Here is a 21,627-nt window from a genome sequence, read left to right on the forward strand (position 1 = left end):
GCCAACCACTTTGCCAGAACACCGAAACATGGACCAGATCCATTTGCCGCCAAATGGAACTGACCAGTTGGTATCAAAACACACGTCTCTCGAAAAAGTCAATGCTGAAAGACATTGAAGCAAAAAGAGTGGCGGTTTGAAGACCAGCACCGAAGCATGAGGTGCTTGGAGCTGTGGGCAAACTTTCCAGGGAGGGAAATATTCTACATGAGCATGACGCAGACCTTGAGCAGCTGCCAGATTCTCACACAGATCTGACAAAAGGTCTAGAATAGATCCACACATAGTAAACCTAATGATACAACTTTCACCCCTGTTTTTAAATCCACATTAAAATAGAATACATCACAAGCCAGATCTTACATACCATCCCACAGTTAAGCTCCTGGCATAGCAATAGCATAGATGAGATCAATTTCCCTTTGGAGGAGGAACAATATTTTGAGATAGTAGAGGACCAGGACAGTATTTAGAACTCCACTGAGAAGTAATTACTGCCATGGCAACAGGCATTTGCAGAAGCAATCGCAAGCATTGATTTAATGATGAGTGAAAGTGAAAATATGCGAAAGGAGAAGGCTTGATAAATCCCATGAAAGGATATGCAAGAACCCCTCTGAAATGCCATAGGTAGATTATCTACCCAGTCAAGCCTTGTAATTTTTTTTAAATCGCGCTAAACCTGCAGGTCAAGTAATATTATTTTGCCATTCGACCCGAGAGAAATGCACTCGACCAATGGAGACGGGTGATGACATTTTTTTACTAGTGCTCTCTGTAAAACCGTTCATGTCTCCATAAGATCACTTCATATTTGGCTCACTGGTACCACAGAGAGTCCAGCCACGCACAGCGAACATTTACTGCAGTTTGTTTGCAGTAAATTCCAAATAGTTTCAAACATCCCAGAATTTCATTCTGCTCACCATCAAGCTCAAGTACCATCCAAATGGTACTCAACCTTCATAAAAACTACTTCACCATGGTAGTGGGCGCGTACATTTTTCATGGCCTGCTGGAATGGTATTTAAATATCTTTTATTCAAAAAGACATGGATAATAAAGAAGAGGACATACAAGAGGATGCAGGGCAAGTTCCAACTTCCTGATGATCTGCGAATTCGGTAGCCGAAATATAAATGCCCCTCTCTAAATCCCAAAAGGAGGAGCAATGGCATTTTCTATTAAAACTCAGGAACTTATTGAGTACCCTCAGTGCCACCCAGTTGTCTCACCTTTTATAAAAGGATATTTGGGGGGGGCGTGGCTAGGCAGCACACCATGCAGTCGTGCTTGCCGTGAGCTCCGCTATAAGGTGCCCAAACTATGCGATGCTGAAGCATTGAGACAAGATTTTTCACCCTATATTTGCCCCAGGGAATGCCAGAGACAAACAGCTTCTGCCGAAAGAAATATGCCAAGCTGATCGCCCCTGGTTCCGGGGCTTCTTTCCAAAGTTTAGTGGCACGGTCCCGGGAGAAAATGGCAGCGCGTGCCAATACGGGCAAGCTGGAGTCCTGATTCGGCTGGCAAGCTGCCCTTACTCTTAAGCAGGCTGAGCAACACAGTATGCGCCCGCCGCAACAACCGTCCAGTCGAAACGAACAGCGAAGAAGAACCTGACAACTCCCGGCGTGGCTCTTTGAGGAGGCGTGCGAAGTGGAGCCTCCTGCTGGTGAGCCGGATGGGGTGAGCAGTGGATCGGCAGGCTGGACGGAGTGCCTCTGGTGGGAACACACTGGCCTCCCTGGATATGTGCGCCTGGGAGAGGGGCTCCCGCCGGGCCGGCCTGACCTCGCTGGTCTCCTTTGCTGGCTAGAGGAGACGGGACCCTGAGCGGGAGCGGGTCATCGGTGCTGCGAGCAAAGCGCTGGAGAACCAGAGCGCTTACAGGCAGCACATTCCATACTGCAGCCCTTCCATCACTGGCCGCTCGGCACTCGCTACGCGCCGCCTTGCAGACTGTTTCCCTGTTGCTGTGCCCGTGGCGGGCTCGGTGGAGGCCCCTCCCCATACCGTGGAGGGTCTTGCCTCCGATCATCTTGGTCCACAAGCAGCCCTGAATGATATTGACGTACCGGAGCTGGAGACAGAAGGTGGGTGCTTGCATGCCCCTGGGGGGACCATTGGGAAGGTCGCCCAGTGGGGGGATGCGACGCTCACCCGCCTACACATTTGGGCCCTCCAGCTGAGTGCCGGTGGGGGCATGGACCCCAGTAACTGAAGCGGTATTGCAGCAGGCGCAGGAACCTTAGGGAAAAGAAACTTCCCCCCTGCCCTATGTGATCTGAGCTAGGAGAACATGATCAGCACCCGCTGAGTACCTGGTGGGATTATTCCGTTCACTTCCTGCGCTTTCTAATTAATAAGCCCCTGCGCTGTCGGCGCACCAATGCAATTGCATTGAAGCCACTGGCAATGCCTAAAACTGCAGGAAAGCAGAAAATGCATGGTATACAGGGCTTCCTAACACCGCAGCCGACAACTGCTACACACTGGCACATAGTCACAGCTGACATCTGCCCGGTCCCGTCTGTGCCGCAACACTCAAACATGGCCTTCTCCAGAAGTGACTTTGAAGAGGTGTTAAAGACCCTCAAACAAGACATTACCCAGGAAATCAAAGCTGAGATTAAAACCTCAAAAGACTCCCTAGCCCAATCACTTGCAGATCTGACGACTCACCTTGGCGGCCTTGAGGCCAGGGTCAATGAGTTGGAAAATGTAACCTGTGAGAAGACGCACGACAGCGAGGTGCTCACGGAAAGGGTGGGAGACATTGAGGAACAGCTGGAGGACATCTGGGTAAAACAAGCGGACCTTGAAAATAGGTCAAGGAGGAATAATGTGTGCCTTCATGTTATCCCTCGGCAAGTCTCGGATCAAGATCTTCCTGAATACGTAGAAACACTATTTAAATCCCTCCTGGATCTCCCACCCTCTGAAGTGCTGATGCTGGACAGAACCCATTGGGTATATTCCTCGGCCCAGCTGAGAAGAAACCTACTGCCGGATGTCCTCACCCGGGTGCACTTCTTCCACCAGAAGGAAGAGTTCATGTTAGCAGCTGGGAAGTCTGATTCAGTACAATTCCGGGGGTCAACGCTCGGGCTCTTCCAAGATCTCTCCCTGTACACCCTTGCAAATCGGAGATAGCTCCAGAGGGTGACGGCCTGGCTGCAAGCTAAAAAGATTCAATACCATTGGGAGTTCCCTCCTTACAAGCAAATGTTTGACCTTCATAATCAGCACTACTTAATCTCTTCAGAGGACGAGGCAAGCGGGCTAATGTCTGAGACAAACAACAAAGATGCCTCTAGACCTCGCACCCAGGACTCGACGGACTCCACCTTCAGCCCCACGCCAAAGGACAGGCGGAGGAAGCCCTGGGGCTGGCGTCGACTGGGGGCACCCCCGCACCAGGAAACAGAAGCCACGGAAGAGCTGGATAAGCGGCGAGCGCTAGAGGCCCCCTTGATGTTGGAAAAGGACAATCTTAGAGCCAGCTGAACCCGGGAAATGCCTGGCCTGACAATAATCATCAAGGTGGAAAATTAGGCTGCTCATTTGTTCATGCCCGACTAATGGCATCCTCTCTAGACTGCGGCTTCTGGGAGAGTTGTGGAATAAAGCCGACTTGACATGCAGAACTTACATCTGTTGGCCAGGTGGGCTCAGAGACGTGCACCCGTTCTTTTCTCCCATGGCCCTTACACTGCTTACTTAAGCTTCATTGAACTAGAGGACCATGGCAAGGCTTCACTTTAGACTTGTTTGCAGATTTCTAGCGCAACCTGGGGGACCACGCTTCCTGAATGCTAGATACTAGCTTCAATTATTGGTGATTGAAGTTTTTCGTACAATAGCGGATTTGGACACCTGAGTGGATGGGGCCCGTTATGGTTCACGGTTTGTTCATGTTAATTGGGAAATTGACGCCGGTACGAGCTTCAACTATGTTGTTTCATTTATCCTGTTTTAATGATTTTCTTTATGCCCTTTTTTTGATCACAATGCCAATGGGCCTGGTTTATGGCTCCACACACTGCATGATACTTGTAAACTGCGCCATAACGCTGGGTTTCGGAGGAGCCTTTTTCATGACCCTTCCCTCCTTGACTTCTCTGCTAGTTATAATATAATGCATGATATTTATAGGGCACAACCAGGAGTGTTAGGAGATGGATGGTGAGCTGGGGGGTCCTCCCAAGAGCATGAAATACTATCACTAAACAGATCACAAAAGCCTGAGCGAATGCAGAATGACGACCCCAGGCGTTAAATGTATTACCTTTAATGTGCAAGGCTTAAACTCCCCCCTAAAACGTAACGCCTTGTTTCATAGATTAGCGACCCTAGACGCAGCGTTTCTATTTCTTCAATAAACCCACCTTCAGCCTGCTGATGAATTTCGCCTTAACAGGCTTTATCCCACAATGTTTTTTGCTTCGAGCGGCTTGAAGAAACAGGGGGTCGCCATTCTAGTGCGCAAGAGCATTCCTCTCAAGACACTGGAGGTGGTGAGGGACAGAGAGGGGAGGTTCCTATTGGTAGTGGTTATGCTAGATGGGCGCAGAATCGCCCTGATCTCCAAGCTAAGCAAGAGGTGTTTTTTGCAAAATGATCTAAAGCTTTATCTGAAAATGCAGAGGGGGAAATCATTTTGGGTGGTGATTTTAATGCAGTAATCAACCCTTTAATGGATAAAACATTGCCAATGACAAGAGTAACTTTAGAGCACTCACCACACCGCTGCAGGAACACTCACTGAAGTGTGGCGTTATTGCCATCAGGATGAGCGGGACTATACTTATTTTTCTGCGGTTCATAAGGGGTTCTCCAGGCTAGATATGTTTCTTATCTCGGACTCGCTAATCCCTTCGGTGATAGATGCAGAAATACTTCCAGAAGCCCTTTCAGACCATGCCCCAGTGAGACTAACAATGTCCTCCCTTCAGGCAACCTCACCCCGGAAGCCCCGCTGGCGACTAAACGATTTTCTATTGAAAGACCCATTCATTCTAACTCATATTGATTGATTTATTGATTTATTTATTTATAGAGCGCTTTACACCAAAGTAAGGCAAGGTGTGAAACTATACTTTAATGAGAACGATACTGGCAATATGAGTTGGGACACAATATGGAAGCTAGCAAGGCAGTGATTAGGGGGCACCTGATTGAACAGGCGGCACAAAGGGGGAGGGCCAGGAGGCTATTGCAAGTTCAGCAAGAGGGAGAATCTCGCAGGCTCGAAGCGATACACAAAGAGAAGGGCTTGTGACGCTCTTTGAGAGACGTTCAAATAGCTAGGAAGGTGCTGGAGGCACACCACACGGCGAAGGCAGCTCACCAAATGATGTTCACTAAGCAATATTTATATACGAGGGGGAACAAAGCCAACAAATTACTGGCAGCTAAATTGAAAAACCAAATGAATCGAAACAGGATAGACACCTTATGAGATGGTGAAGGCAGACATGTCTCCTCGGAAGATAGTAAACTTCAGATTATAAACTTTTTTCGGGAACTGACAACTCCGCACGTAGGGGATTTACAAACCTCCAAAGACTTCTTAACAAATGCGAAACTCCAACAAGCTTTAGGGGATTCTCTGGAGGACCCAATAACCACACAGGAAGTGGAAATTGCAATCAAATCTCTTCCCCCCTCGGGAAAGCCCCGGGTCCAGACGAGTTTTCGAATACATTTTATAAGACCTTCAGGGCAGAACTCACACCGCACCTCACAAAGCCATTTAAATTTTTATGGGAATCAGGTGCCGTTACACAGACAATGGCTGAGTCTGCTACGACCCTAATTCTGAAGCCTGGGAAAGACCCAACAGAGTGCACGTCCTACCGCCCTATAGCCTTGCTCAATACTGATGCAAAGCTCTACAGCAAAATCATAGCCCGGCGTTTAGGGGAAGTGTTGCCATTAATAATCGATGGGGACCAGACAAGGTTTATTCAGGGTCGGTCTGCGCACAACAACATTTGTCGAGCAGTAGATCTAGTAGTCTTTGTCCCCACAATGCCGGGCCCCCTCTCATTACTATCTCTAGACGCCCACAGGGCGTTTGATAGCATGTCCTGGGACTATTTGAATTTGGTGTTAAAGGGCTTTGGTTTTGGGCCGAAATTTCCTAGACTAATTCTGTCACTTTCAGATCCCTTCGAGTACGAGTTAACTCACAGTGGTCGGCCCAGATAGCTTTGGGTAAGGGAACCAGGCAGGGCTGTCCGCTATCTCCATTGGTATTTGCGTTGGCGATGGAGCCCATAGCTCAGCTGATTAGTCTCCACCAAAGATTCAGGGGTTCGAAATCGGAGGGCAAAGTCAGAAAGTTGCGTTATATGCGGACGATGTGCTTTGTTTTCTGAGAGAGTCTAGAACTTCCCTTCCTGCCCTCATGGTCTTACTTGCTCAATTTGCATCGGTTTCAGGGTTTACAATAAACACAGATAAATCAATGGGCTTGAACCTGTTGGAAACCCCTGACATCTTGGCCACCCTGCAGATTATATACCCTTTTCACTTGAAGAGCACATACATTACGTACCTGGGTATGCACTTGACCCCAATTTATGCGGGACTGCTGAAGGCCAATATCCCCAATCTCTTAAAAGACTCTAAGGAATCCTTGCAGAGATGGCTCTTACAAGAGACATCTTGGCTCGGACGCATCAGCGCAGTTAAAAAGCTCCTGCTTCCGAGGCTTTTATACACGTTCCACGCCTTCACGATACTGATCCCAGAGCAAGATCTTCTTGAGCTACAAAAAGAAATAGGCCGTTTTATATGGCAGAGGAAAACACCAAGAATCCAGCGTAAGCGTCTTGCGGGCGAAAGAACGCTAGGTGGCATAGGGCTTCCCTCCATTCCACGGTATTATTGAGCAGCCCAAATAGCAGCCATCTTGAGCTGGTCTAACCCAATAGAGTCCCCTAAATGGCATGATATTGAACAACTACCCATTTGGGCCCCCCTGAGTCACTTGCCGTTTCTCCCACGAGAGGCACGCAATTATCGGGGATGCCTTCTCCGACCACAGCAGCTACACTCCGATGCTGGGATAGGGTCTGCACACAAAGAGGTTTTACATCAGGCGTTGGGCCACTTTCCCCTATCATGCAGAATCCAGCCTTCACCCCAGGGCTTCAACCCATCTCATATCATCTCTGGTCAACTGAGAAACCAATGAGACTACAAGATCTTTATGCTGATAATCTGAATATCTGCCCCTGACCTTTGACCAATGCAAAGAGAAATTTAAACTCCCAAAGGCTGAAAGATTTGGGTATATACAGCTCTGTCATTGGATAACTAATCCGAATACGAGACGGGTAGCCACAAGATCTCCCACAGGAATGGAATTAACTGTTTTGGAAGGCCAACACTCCTGCAGAATAGCTACTTGCTACCGTCTCCTGGAGAATGCTCCAGAGGATGAGAAACTCCCCTATATGCTGGCATGGGAGAGGGAATTGGGGAATCACTATTTCTCAGGAATCCTGGCAGAGGATGTGGGGTAGGGCCCACAGATCTTTAAGGTGTACTGCAGTAAGGGAAGGAGCTCTTAAACTCTGTTTGTGCTGGTATTTCTCCCCGCAAAAGCTGCATGCAATGAACCCAGACTATCCAGACAAGTGTTGGCATGGCTGTGGGGAGAGAGGTGACCTGAAAAACTCAGGTTGATCGATTCTGTGGGGATATTTTAATAAAAATGTTTAATTTTTATTTTGTAGGTTCGCCCTCGAGTGAGTTTCTTAAAAAGCTGCTTCATAGATGAAAAAAGATGATTTTATTGGGTTTTCTCTATCCACAGGATGTTAAAAAAGACAGTACAAATAGACGTATTTCTATTGTGTACTTGTGTTCATTTATCTTAAAGGTAGCGTCCAGTTTTTTCGGTTTTGCTTCAGGGTTGAAATATCCCATATTCCTCTTCTGTTCTGGTCTTTAACATTGTTTTCTCAGAATTCAGTTTGGAAATGTTTTAGAAGTTCCCGTCTGTTTTATGGGAGATCGTAGATCAGGGAGTCCGGCGAGTTGTGAACTGATGGATTCCTCGTCTGGGACTATTTCTGATATTTGGAGCCATAAAAAGCCTACCGGTTTCAGTGGCAAAGGGGCCACATTCATCAGGGCTGGGCAGACGTTTTTAGAGGTTGGTGTATCTACGTCTAGAAGGCTGGTTGGATGATACCAGAGGGTCGCACCTGCAAATGAGAGGGGGGCAGGAAAAGAGGGAAGGGGACAAAAAAAGGATGGCACCATTATGATCTCAATAGTATATTACAGCGGTGCTATCATGTAGAGAGTTAAAAACTAGGTCTTACCTAGTTAGAGGTGTCCCCGTGGATGTCCGTGTGGTTGGGGAGAATAGGTATTGTACTTCCCAAAAGGGCATGAGACATTGGTCATGCTCTAGAATCTGGAAAAGAGGGGCGTATTTTAGGCTCTTGGCCAGCGAGGACGAACAAAGTAACAATAATTATTACCAGTAGTTAAAATCAGTGCTCAAAATGAAAGGGTTGTTTTAGAATGACCCCCGACAAATTTCTTACAAAGGGCTCCAAAGTTCCTTCCCAAAATATTTTTGGCCATACCTAAATAAAGGGGTGGGAACATGCCATTCAATGTAATGTACTAAGATATATGGGAAAAAGGGCATACTTGCTCTCCCCTCATTACGTGCCAAACTCCCCTGGGGTGGAACTTCCAAAGCTGGGTAATGTGGAAAAGGGGAGGGTACAGGGAAAACACAACCACAAAGGGAGCAGGAATATTACTCGTAAACCTGCTAGCAACCGGACATTGTAGTAAATAGGTAGGTGATGGCTAAACACATGCGATGCTGGAAAACCGATGCGTGCGCGTCTATTCCGTTTTAGACTATTTCTAAAGGTTCTCGTAACTCGGGCTTACCTGCTCCGTTTACTTCCTTTAGATCAGAGTTCCAAACACAGGGGGGTGCGGCTTGCTGTAAATGATGCCGGGCCACGTGCAGTTAGTTGTGGCTGTGTGTTAGTCCAGTCGTGCTTAAATGATGTGTGTGCTATGCGTCCGAAAAGTCTTGAAAGGGCCTGGCACATCAAGGAAGGACTAGTTCCTGGGCCACGCCATCTTGCATGGGTGTGTACACGCGCCTAGGTAGACAAGATGAATGTAGACTGGTCCGCTAGGTTACTAACGTTAAACACAGGTTATATCTGAATATGGTGCCCCAATGCATCGGGAGAACGTGATAAGTAGACATTATTCATGCACAAAGTGTGGAAACCATTGTCAGAGAACACACGAAGAAACGAAAAATCAGGGAATGCTGGAAAATCTCCTGAGTGATGATAAATTGTTAATTATATGTGTTTGGTCCTAAATGTACCTATGTCATAAGGCGTGTTGTATAACTACAAGTGGGTGCCAGTTGGTTCATCAGAGCATATTTCATAAATGACAAAGCAAACCACAAGGTTACCAATGGCATAAGTCCAAATACGTTCAGTTACATAACATCATTCAAAAAGCATACATTTCAGACATGCATAGGAACGGCCAAATGCGGCCGGGATAGTTTTTTATAAGGTAGCCAGAGTCTGCCAACTATGAAGCAGCTTTTTAAGAAACTCTAAGTACCTCACTCGAGGGCGAACCTAAAATGTCAGGTTGCTTGATTGTCGTGAAGAGTATTGAAACCTCCGTCCCCAAATACCACAGAGAAAGAATACAAGATTACTCCCTATGCGATCATTGAGGCCACAGGTGGGTAGTTCTTGCAGCTCGGATCCACAGGAAATGTTGAAACCCAAGGCAGCTGTAGAGAAAACCTTTATTAGCAATCAACTGAGCACAGTAAAAGCAAACAGGTGGAATAAAGAATAGGGCTTACCTAAACTGATGGGTGAGGAAGCCCAGAACCTAAGATAGTTGGTAATTCCGTGGATGGGCACGTGAGCTGGTTTCCAGTAGGGAGAAGAACTGTAAGCTGGGTTAAAACCCAACTTGCCCTCCTGTAACTTGATGAAACCAAAGGACCAAAATCCAAAGTACTTGATAACGTATAGAAGTGAAGAGGAAACAACGCAAGTCCAATTCAGGGTAATCCAAGGCAGTCCAAAAAGCGTTCCGAGTTCGAGATGATCCAGCAAACGGAGCCAAAGACGTGAGCAAAAAGCAAATCCAAAAAACAATCCAAGATTCAAGAGCCGTGAAACACAAGGTATCCAAACGCTGTACAGAGTCCTCCAAAGAACAGCTGTGAAGCACGGACGTGCGGAAGTTCAGCGCTGAAATAGCGGAAGCTTCCGCGTCACCTGATCCGCGAGTGAGACGGATGAACACGTCACGTGAGCCGCAGTAGCGACACGTGAGCGTTGTTTTGATCTCAATGGTCTCCATGATCGCGGACTTGACTTTTCTGTGAGCAACGTCCTGTAGCCGGCGCCTGCGAGCTCCCTCTTGCAGACGCCATGGCAGACGCCAATGAAGGAACGGAGAACCCTTGAGTCTGCATGTGTGGCCCTTGGGGTAAACCCGCTCACGTGACACCTTTCCACTGTGAGGGACATGGAGTGGAAACCTAACTGGGGTAACTGGTGGATTGTGAGTGTTGCCTGTCCTATTGTCTGACCTAGATGTTTGTGAAAAAGGGACAGAATGAGAGGACAGCGTGACAGAGCCCCCCCCCCCCCCCAAAGGCCCACGACCCCGTGGGCAGAACGGATTGTCCCTATGGAAACTGGAAACCAAACGAGTGGCATGTACATCACGCGCAGCAATCCATGAGCGCTCCTCCGGGCCATAACCCTTCCAATCCACTAGGTACTGCAAACCCCCTTTGAAGAAACGAGAACCCAGAATAGCAGACACTTCAAAAACATCCGGGGAGGAAGGGGAAACCGGAGCTCCAGGGGAACGAAGACGGGTAGGACCAGGGCAAGGTTTGAGAAGAGAGACCTGAAAGAAGGGGTGAAGCCGCCATGAATCCGGGACTCGAAGGCGATAGGCCACGGGGTTGATCACTCGGGAGACCACAAAAGGACCAACGAAGTGGGGTAACAACTTGGGGTAACAACTTGCGGCAACCCTGTAGATGCAGATGACGAGAAGAGAGCCAAACTCTATCCCCCACAGCAAACGAAGGGGCCACAGAACGCTTCTGGTCCGCGGCAGTCTTCATGGAATCCTGGGCTTCTTTGAGGTGCAGCAAGGTCTGCGCGTGGACAGCCGAGATGTCTCTGATGCAAGAAGAGGCAGCCGGATTACCAGAAAGCGAAAAATCCGGGATGGGCAGGATTTTAGGGTGCTGACCATACAAGACATAGACTGGAGAGAAACCAGTGGAAGAGTGCACCGCGTTGTTATAGGTGAATTCAGCCATATGCAAGATGCAAAACCAGGATTGTTGATGCTGGAGAATCAGGCAACGCAGATACTGCTCCATGGTTTGATTAACCCTCTCGGTCTGTCCATCCGTCTCCGCATGGTAGGCCGAAAACTAACGTGAACCGATCCCCACTAATCTAGTCAAGGCGCGCCAGAAACGAGAAGTGAACTGAGGACCCCTGTCGGATACCAACACTGATGGTAAACCAAAAAGGCATACGATGGACTTGAAAAACAATCCTGCCAGAACAGGAGCAGAGGGAATGCCCGAGCATGGAATAAATCGTGCCATTTTGGTAAACGAGTCTACCACAACCCAGATGGAATCAAAACCTTGAACCTGGGGAAGGTCCGTCACGAAATCCATTGTCACGATATGCCAGGGCCTCGGAGGTATGGGAAGAGGCTGCAGGAGACCCAACGGGCGTCCTTTCCTATGTTTGGATTGGGCACAAACAGAGCAAGTGTTAACATAGCATTACACATCCCTTCTCATGGAAGGCCACCAACACCAACGTTGTAGAAGCGAAGTGTTCTTCGCTGCCCAGGATGTGCATGAACAGGGTGATCATGGGACCATTCAAGAGCCAGATTGCGAATATCAGTGGTGGGTAGAAACAACTTGTTCTGAAAGAAAGGCAGACCATCTTGTATTACCAAATCCCAATCTGAAAGTAAGGATGGGTGAGTGGAGACCCACTTTCGGACCATATCCAGCAGAGTTAGAGAAAGAGTACAGAGACATATCACATGTTTTTTTATCTAACAGGGTCTCAGGATAGACTGGCAATGAAACCCCCCCAGGAGAGCGAGACAAAGCATCAGCTTTTCCATGAACGGTACCAGGACGATGCATGATCTGGAAATCGTAAGCGGCAAAAAACAGATGCCACCTAACATGTCTGCTATTGGAGCATTTCAGAGAAGCTAAATCGCGTAGATTCTGGTGGTCCAAGAAGGTCACCCGATGTTTTGCACCCAGGAGGTCGTGGCGCCATACTTGGAAACCCTCTTTGACAGCCAGAAGTTCTTTTTCGCTCACTGTATAGTGACACTCTGTGGGTGTAAACTTCCGGGAATGAAAGGCGACTGGATGCAAGCGTCCAGTAGAGACACATTCTTGAGACAGTATTGTAGGTGCTGCTATGGAAGAAAATCCAGAAATGAATCTTCTATAGTAGTTTGCAAAACCCAAAAAGGACTGTAATGCTTTAAGGTTGGTGGGAGTCGGCCACTCCAAAACCGCCTTCACTTTGGCATGGTTCATAGTGAGACCATCAGGAGTGATGTGAAACCCTAAAGATTCAATGTTGTCAGTGTGGAATCGACATTTTTCGGGTTTCACAAAAAGGGAGAACATGCGTAAGCGTTTTAGTACCCCCCTTACGTGTCTGATGTGTTCCTCTTGAGAACGTGAAAAAATGAGAATGTCATCCAGGTAGACCACCATAAATACATCCAGAATATCACTAAATATTTCATTCATGAAGCGCTGGAATGTAGCAGGCGCATTGCAAAGGCCGAAAGGCATGACCAAGTATTCATATAATCCGTAACGAGTGCAAAAGGCAGTTTTCCACTCCTCACCCTTTCTCACACGTACTAGATTATATGCACCTCTGAGATCCAACTTAGTGTACTGAAGCATGCGTGAGGCGATCCAATAGGGGCGTGATGAGCGGTATAGGATACCTGTCCTTTTTAGTGATGGCATGTAGACGTCGGTAGTCAACACATGGGCGAAGGTCTCCCTCCTTCTTTGGGACAAAGAAGATCGGGCTGGCTGCTGGAGACGAAGATGGACGGATGTGACCCTTACGTAGGGACTCTTGAATGCAAGTTTTCAAGGCTTGTTCCTCAGTGGGAGATAGCGAATATATCCGACCCTTTGGGACTACAGAATCTGGTAGTAATTGTAACGCTCACCTGATTCCCGTAGAGGCGCCGGTCTTGACTGGGCGTATACCGTATCTTCAAAGGTGATGTGTAACACACGGCTGGCTCTTTGGGCTGGACCTCTGTGCACTGTATGTTTGACTCGAAGGGTAAGATGTCTTAGGTAAGTGAACGCCGTGCTCTCCATCTGCCTCAGAGGACTGCTGTCTGTCGTTTACTGCACGAACGGTAAGTTTCTAGTAATTCTAATGTCTTTAAAGTCTTTAGTAATGATGTCTCTTGTTTTGCAGGGTTCCGGCGATGGTGGATGACGGGCTGAAGTGAGTTGAAGATGGAGCCCGTGTGATGAATAGAAGCGCCTGGAAGCACGTAAGTAAGCGCTTGTTGCCTGCTTCACGATGCGCTTTAACTGTCTTTTTATTTTGCAGGTACAAGTTCGGAGCGGCTGCAGGGTGCCGGAATACCCACTGGGTTAGATGTGGAAAGGAGTAATGGCACGTGAGTATTAAAGTTCCCCAATGTCTTTAAACGCACCTTGTTTTGTCTTTCAGATGCGGGATGCAGCGCCGAAGGCCTCCGGAGCGTGCGAAGAGTTGGTAAGCTTTTGTCTTTCAGATGCCGGAATGCAGTGTGAAGACCTCCGGAGCGCACGAAGAGTAGGTAAGCCTTTGTCTTTCAGAATGCAGCGCGAGGCGTTGGTGACAGCCGATGGCCCAGGTAAGTGAAGAGCTGTCACTGAAGACCGTAATGCTAACCTGTTCTTTCTTGTCTTTATAGGTGTTGCTGAAGACTGGATTCAGGATGGTAAGCCTTTTTCCTTAGGCCCAGGATCAGATGCAGAAGACACGATGAGCGTTCTGCTGCAGAGGATGCAGAATAACGCAAAGCAAGATTCATCCATCGGGTGTGGTTTAAATAGCCTCCTGTAGTGCTTAGGTGTCTCCTTCCACAGCCACGCCTAGGTAAGAAAAGAGTTCCTGCTTTCCAGAAGAGTTCCAGTGTTCTGAACCTAGGGAGTGGCTCCTGCCCCACCCAACAGGAAAAGTAGTTCCAAACAGAAGAGGATCAGAGGCTCAACTGGCAGGCAAGTAAGCAGCATGGTCTGCTGCAGGTAAGTCCACCCAAGCATTATGAGCCCGGCGCTTCCAACGCTGGGACTGGGCATATTTATGAGCCTGGTGCCACTGGCGCCAGGACTGGGTCCAAAAGGTCCCAATTGGGACTGGTTGGCACTCGGAACCTGGGTTATGAATCTGCTTCCAAGGGAGTTGGGAAAACCCTGACCTTTTGGAAGCAGAGATCATGACAGTAATTCAATAGGGCAATCGTACAACCTATGAGGTGGAAGGATTTCTGATGATCCCTTATCAAAGACATCCAGGTAGTCTCGATAAGACTCCGGAATCGCCTCAGCTACAAGACCAACAATGTGCGTGTCTGCCAAGGTAACGGGAGAAGGTTCCAAAGTGAGTTGTGAAACAGTACTGAGAAGGTGGGCTGGAGTGCTCTCAGTAGAAGGTGTAGTAAGACAAAACTCCTGGCAAACTTCTGACTCAAAGAACACAGAACCCGTCTTCCAATTGATCAAATGGTTATGCAGACGCAACCAAGGGATGCCTAAAATAAGGCCATATTGAGGCATGGAGATCAAGTCAAAACTAATGGTTTCTTTGTGGTTAGTTTGTATGACCAAAGTAAGAGGTGCTGTCTGTTGTTTAACTGGGCCAGAGACTAACAAACTCCCATCTATGGTCTGTACGGGTTCTGGTCGGGTCTTGGAGATTAAGTGTGTGGGCCATATTGATATCAATATAATTGCCAGTGGCACCAGAATCGATGATGACAGTTACTGAATGGGAGACCTCAATACTGGGTTGTAACAATGCACGTACCATCACGGGTCTGATGGTGCCAAACGCAGGTACCTGGTCCGGGGAGTGACTTATAGCGCTCAAACCCACCCCCGGGTCTATGGTCGAGCTGCCCGAAAACCCTGAGCTTTAGCCTTTGGGCGACGTGGACATTCTTTCACAAAGTGACCAATCAACCCACAATAATAGCAAGCATTGTCCACTCTCCTGCGCTCCCTTTCCGTGGAAGCCAAAGGACTACGTAGACCTCCCACTTGCATAGGTTCAGAAACCGACTCAGAATGAGAGGATCCTGTAGAAGGGATAGAACCAGAAAACCCAGCTTCAGCTTTCCGTTCTGAGTGCCTGGCATCAACCTGGAGAGCTAGATCCACTAAATCGGGGAACGTTGTGGGCAAGGAAGGAACTACTGATAATGCGTCCTTCATAGCGTTGTTCAGACCCTTGTAGAATACCACAGCCCTCTTGCTCTCAGGCCATGAAGTCTCGGCTGACAGTTGGTTGAATTTTGTAATATATTCAATGAGTGTTTCCCTGCCTTGATGTAATTCTAATAGGTCTAGATCCCTGGACTGGGCTTTGTGGCGGGTGTCAAAGACCCGTGACATTTCTGTGACCAGGCGGTCGAAATAGTATAATGCTGGGTTATTATTCTCAAGAAGTGGGTTGGCCCAGGCAGCGGCTGTTCCAGATAAATGTGATAACAGAAAGGCGACCTTAGAAGTAGGATCAGGGAAGGAGGTGGGTCGACACAGGAAGTGTAACTTGCACTGATTTATAAATGTGCGGTACTTGGTGGGATCCCCCTGGAATCTTTCAGGTGCAGCCAATGGAAAAGGAGTGGGTAGAATCACGGGAGCAGATGTGGTTGGGCCTGGAGCCTGGGGAACTGGGGCGGGTGATGCCACGTCCCCGAACTCTGCATCTGCAGGTAATGGGTTGCGGGTACTCTGAATAGCATCTAAACGTTGGTGAAGGGCTGTGATGGCTGCAGCCATGTCCGCTCTTAGTACTGTGATCGCTTGAATCATAGCTGCCATGGGGTCATCCGCGGCACCCTGCATACTGTGCACGACAAAGAATGGCTTCACAGTCTGTCAGGTTGCTTGATTGTCGTGAAGGGTATTGAAACCTCCGTCCCCAAGTACCACAGAGAGTGAATACAAGATTACTCCCTATGCGATCATTGAGGCCACAGGTGGGTAGTTCTTGCAGCTCGATCCACGGGAAATGTTGAAACCCAAGGCAGCTGTAAAGAAAACCTTTATTAGCAATCAACTGAGCACAGTACAAGCAAACAGGCAGAATAAAGAATAGGGCTTACCTAAACTGATGGGTGAGGAAGCCCAGAACCTAAGATAGTTGGTAATTCCGTGGATGGGCACGTGAGCTGGTTTCCCTGATGGCAGTAGGGAGAAGAACTGTAGGCTGGGTTAAAACCCAACTTGCCCTCCTGTAACTTGATGAAACAAAAGGACCAAAATCCAAAGTACTTGATAACGTAATTCAGTGAAGAGGAAACAACGCCAAGTCCAATTCAGGGTAATCCAAGGCAGTCCAAAAAGCGTTCCGAGTTCGAGATGATCCAGCAAACAGAGCCAAAGACGTGAGCAAAAAGTAAATCCAAAAAACAATCCAAGATTCAAGAGCCGTGAAACACAAGGTATCCAAACGCTGTACAGAGTCTTCCAAAGAACAGCTGTGAAGCACGGACGTGCGGAAGTTCAGCGCTTAAATAGCGGAAGCTTCCGCGTCACCTGATCCGCGAGTGAGACGGATGAACGCGTCACATGAGCCGCAGTAGCGACACGTGAGCGTTGTTTTGATCTCAAAGGTCTCCATGATCGCGGACTTGACTTTCTGCGAGCAACGTCCTGTAGCCGGCGCCTGCGAGCTCCCTCTTGCAGACGCCATGGCAGACGCCAATGAAGGAACGGAGAACCCTTGAGTCTGCATGTGTGGCCCTTGGGGTAAACCCGCTCACGTGACACCTTTCCACTGTGAGGGACATGGAGTGGAAACCTAACTGGGGTAACTGGTGGATTGTGAGTGTTGCCTGTCCTATTGTCTGACCTAGATGTTTGTGAAAAAGGGACAGAATGAGAGGACAGCGTGACATAAAAAACAAAAATTAAACATTTTTATTAAAATATCTCCACAGAATTGATCAACCTGAGTTTTTCATTGTGTTAACATATAAGGGTACACTCAGGTCTGAGACCCTGTTGTTGGTCCTTTTTGTGTCTAGGGAGGCGACCTGAGCCATCTATGGTGGTATTGCCCTATTATACAATCCTTTTGGTTGGAAATTAGATCAAGGATCAGAGAAATTTGTGGGGCACTATTGCCCATGGACCCGCAAATAATGCTACTGGGCGATACTCCCCATGATGGGTCATACCCGCTGTCGGGTCCTAGAGCTGAACTGATTACTCAACTACTTATGGCAGCTCACCTCACACGCGCCCGCTTCTGGAAAGAGGTAGAGGGCCCTCACATAGCCTATTGGTGGGTGAAGGTTTGGGAATTACTTGGAATGGAAAAACTTATGGCCACAATTGAGGGGAAGATGTCCAAGTTCGCCCGCATCTGGCGGCCATTTTTGGAATACGTAGCCCAAAAAGAATATATGTATTTTCAGCCAAGACTGGTTAAATACCTCCTTAATCCGTGACAAGGCTTGGATATAAGTGACCCGCGCGTGGTGTGTTTGGAATAACGCAGACCATGCCTTCTGAGATGGTAATTGTGAATGGTGTTTTTTAAATTTTTTTTTATTTTAATTTTCTTTCTCCCCTTTTTGTTTGGTCTCCTCCTTTTTGAAGCATTGCATTGTGTTAACCTGTTTTATCAGGCTTGCTCGAGCGTGTTGATGAGTTTATGAATATTATGTGTACTGTAATTCAGTTAAAATGAAATTTCGAAGCGTTGATTTACAGAGGCGGTTAATGCTTTATTACTGCTGTGTATTATGCAATGAATTTCATGTTGACCGTAGTTTCAATAAAAAATATATAAAAAGAAAAGGATATCTGGGGGCTTTGGTCCCTCTCAGAAACCCTCTCTGGGGCTTAGGTATAGTGTCCTAGCATAAGCCATGTAGTGCACTGATGCTCGCTCAGTTTACTGCAACTGTTTCAACCTGCCTTTTTTAGCATTGCAGCATGGTACAGTTTCACAAAGCACTCCGCAAGAAACGCTGTATGTAATGCCGAAACAAAAATAAAGTCTGGCTAAAACTTATACTACTTGTGTGTATTTTGTTTTCAGCGCGGCAGCACAATCAATTATTTCGGATGTCAACTTTTTTATGACAGATGTTTTGTTCAATTGTTCATATCTTTCCAGATATATACATGCCACTGGAGATGGAGGAACATGTCCGGAAGCCAACCATTCAGTTGACAGGGTTCAAGAACAAGGAGAAGGATGCACTGGTTAGGTTGCTGTTTAAGCTTGATTGCATATTTATTGACTCTGAGGTGAGTGGATAATTTTAGTGTCATAATTTGCCAAAGCCTGTTTAAGGGCAGTGTTGCAGAGATGCCCTAACGCACAATGGTTGGCTATGTTTTCACACAGTGCACGCTGTACACAATTTACCAATAGAAAGCAGAACTAATCCAGGTTATCCGTATGCATGGGCAATTTGTTGTGCTCTTCTGCTTTGTCTTTTTTTATTTTAATTTTATTTATATTGTGCATTAGTCACAAAAGGACTTATTACACATTGGATTTACAAAAGATAAAAGAAGAATTAACATTACTAAAATGACATATAATCAACAACAGAAAAAAATCGTAATATAAACACGTCTATAATTCAAAATAAGACATGATCTAAAATATGTATGAAAAAAACATAAGTTCAATTGTTTGAAAAGCATATACAGAATTTAATTCTGTATCTCGAGGTTTAGAAATATAAACTCAATATGGAAATTGATAGATATAATGATCATAAAGAAATGTGTATAAAATGTAATTCATTTAAGAATTTTAACAAGGCAATTGATTACAGGATTTCTTTCCCAGATGAGATCCTATGCCAGAAGGCTTGGTTGCAAAGCCAATCGGGATCGTGAACAAATTGTGCAAAATGTTTTACTCAGAGGACAAAAGTGGCAGAGCAGGATGTGAGTAAGTGGTAGTAGTCTTGTATAAGACCTTCACCACAGAGGTTACAATGGGAAGCTGCCGGATTACTTTAAAAAAAAAAAATACATTCCATTTCATTAGTTTTCTGCAAGTTCAGGCGAAAGCGTAACAATTCATCGCGCCATGATGGATTGGGAAAGCGCTGAATATACGAAAGAACATACTGACTTGGTTTTTCGCATGGAGTATAGCTTTTTTATGTGTTTCAAACTGCTTATAGAGCCTCTTGTGTGAATTCAGGCCCCGCGCAACAATGCACGCTTAACCTTATCGGGATCGGCTATTAAGATATCGTCAGTGCAGTCGCAGTTCAGGAGAATTAAAGCAGCTTCAGTGTGTAGACTTGACAGATAAGGATTCTGATGTATGGCAAGATCGATCTTAATGTCTAACGCTCACCTGATTCTCGCAGAGGCGCCGGTCTTGACTGGGCGACTACCGTATCTTCAAAGGTGATGTGTAGCACCCGGTTGGCTCTTTGGGCTGGACCTCTGTGCACTGTATGCCTGACGTGTAGAGTAAGATGTCTGCAGATAGAAAATATGGGGTTAATGAACTGGGGTTATTGGGGTGTCCCTATCTCTTTCCTCTTCTCCTCTCCTGTAGACCCCCAAAGGTTAACGCTCTCACCTTAGGTAAGTGAATGCCGAGCTCTCCATCTGCCTCGGGGCAGGGTGCTGTAGCCAGTTTCTTCACTGGATAGGTAGCACAGGCCTCTTGACTTCAGAGGACTGCTGTCCGTCGTTTACTGCACGAACGGTAAGTTTCGAGTCATTCAAATGTCTTTTTAAAGTCTTTAGTAATGATGTCTCTTGTTTTGCAGGGTTCCGGCGATGGCGGATGACGGGCTGAAGTGAGTTGAAGATGGAGCCCGTGTGATGAATAGAAGCGCCTGGAAGCACGTGAGTAAGCGCTTGTTGCCTGTTTCACGATGCGCTCTAACTGTCTTTTTATTTTGCAGTTACGAGTTCGGAGCGGCTGCAGGGTGCCGGAATACCCACTGGATTAGATGTGGAAAGGAGTAATGGCACGTGAGTATTAAAGTTCCCCAATGTCTTTAAACGCACCTTGTTTTGTCTTTCAGATGCGGATGCAGTATGAAGGCCTCCGGAGCGTGCAAAGAGTTGGTAAGCCTTTGCCTTTCAGATGCCGGAATGCTAACCTGTTCTTTCTTGTCTTTATAGGTGTTGCTGAAGACTGGATTCAGGATGGTAAGCCTTTTTCCTTAGGCCCAGGACTGGATGCAGAAGACACGATGAGCGTCCTGCTGCAGAGCGTGCAGAATAACGCAAAGCAAGATTCATCCACCGGGTGTGGTTTAAATAGCCTCCTGTAGTGCTTAGGTGTCTCCTTCCACAGCCACGCCTAAGTAAGAAAAGAGTTCCTGGTAAGAAAAGAGTTCCTGCCTTCCAGAAGAGTTCCAGTGTTCTAAATCTAGGGAGTGGCTCCAGCCCCACCCAACAGGAAAAGTAGTTCCAAACAGAAGAGGATCAGAGACTCAACTGGCAGGCAAGTAAGCAGCATGGTCTGCTGCAGGTAAGTCCACCCAAGCATTATGAGCCCGGCGCTTCCAGCGCTGGGACTGGGCATATTTATGAGCCTGGTGCCACTGGCGCCAGGACTGGGTCCAAAAGGTCCCAATTGGGACTGGTTGGCACTCGGAACCTGGGTTATGGATCTGCTTCCAAGGGAGTTGGGAAAACCCTGACCTTTTGGAAGCAGAGATCATGACAATGTCTCCATATAGTGACTGATCTTGAGGTATAACGATAAGCCTATGAAGAGCAAGAACCTTCCAGTGATGATATGATTGTAAAGAATGAAGGCCAAGCTTATAACTTAATTTAGCAATAGGAAGCAATGATGGTAGAGATCAATTCTTCCATAAGCGTCTTTCAAGACGATCGCAGTTGATTTTACTGGCACAGGGATGACATTCCATGCCATATCGGATTGAAGGGTAAATCTTACCTTTGTAAAATCGTATAAGGGGCACTTAGCATATAAATTGAAGGTTGTTGCTCTCCAGCTCCTAAGTGATATCCATGACTGCATGATCCCTGCAAATATTAAATCCTAAGTATTTGATATTTGTTTCTATGGGAATTGATTGGCCAGTTAATGACCAATGTAACTTAGGTATGCTTGTACGATATTTATCAAACGTTTTTATAGCAGATTGGTCTGGATTGACAACAAGCTCATTATTTGTAACGTAGACCACAGGGGCATTGAGAAGACAATGCGGTCTTACTGGGGTGTTGACGATTGAAGCTATGTCATCTGCATAAGCAAGAAAGATTGATTTTGC

General features: G+C 47.0%; 1 protein-coding gene across 1 annotated transcript in view; it reads left to right on the forward strand.

Moving 5' to 3' along the window:
• Positions 1–21,627, forward strand: part of SLF1 (SMC5-SMC6 complex localization factor 1) — a 1,342,282-nt gene that overhangs the window by 82,554 nt on the left and 1,238,101 nt on the right. The window contains exon 2 of the mRNA XM_069627641.1: positions 18,507–18,640. Within this exon, the coding sequence (XP_069483742.1) occupies positions 18,515–18,640 (126 nt within the window). The 5' untranslated portion in view covers positions 18,507–18,514. The remainder of the gene's footprint in view (positions 1–18,506; positions 18,641–21,627) is intronic.

Source organism: Ambystoma mexicanum, chromosome 6p (genome assembly GCF_040938575.1).
Source record: "Ambystoma mexicanum isolate Mex_15411 chromosome 6p, UKY_AmexF1_1, whole genome shotgun sequence".
NCBI lineage: Eukaryota > Metazoa > Chordata > Amphibia > Caudata > Ambystomatidae > Ambystoma > Ambystoma mexicanum.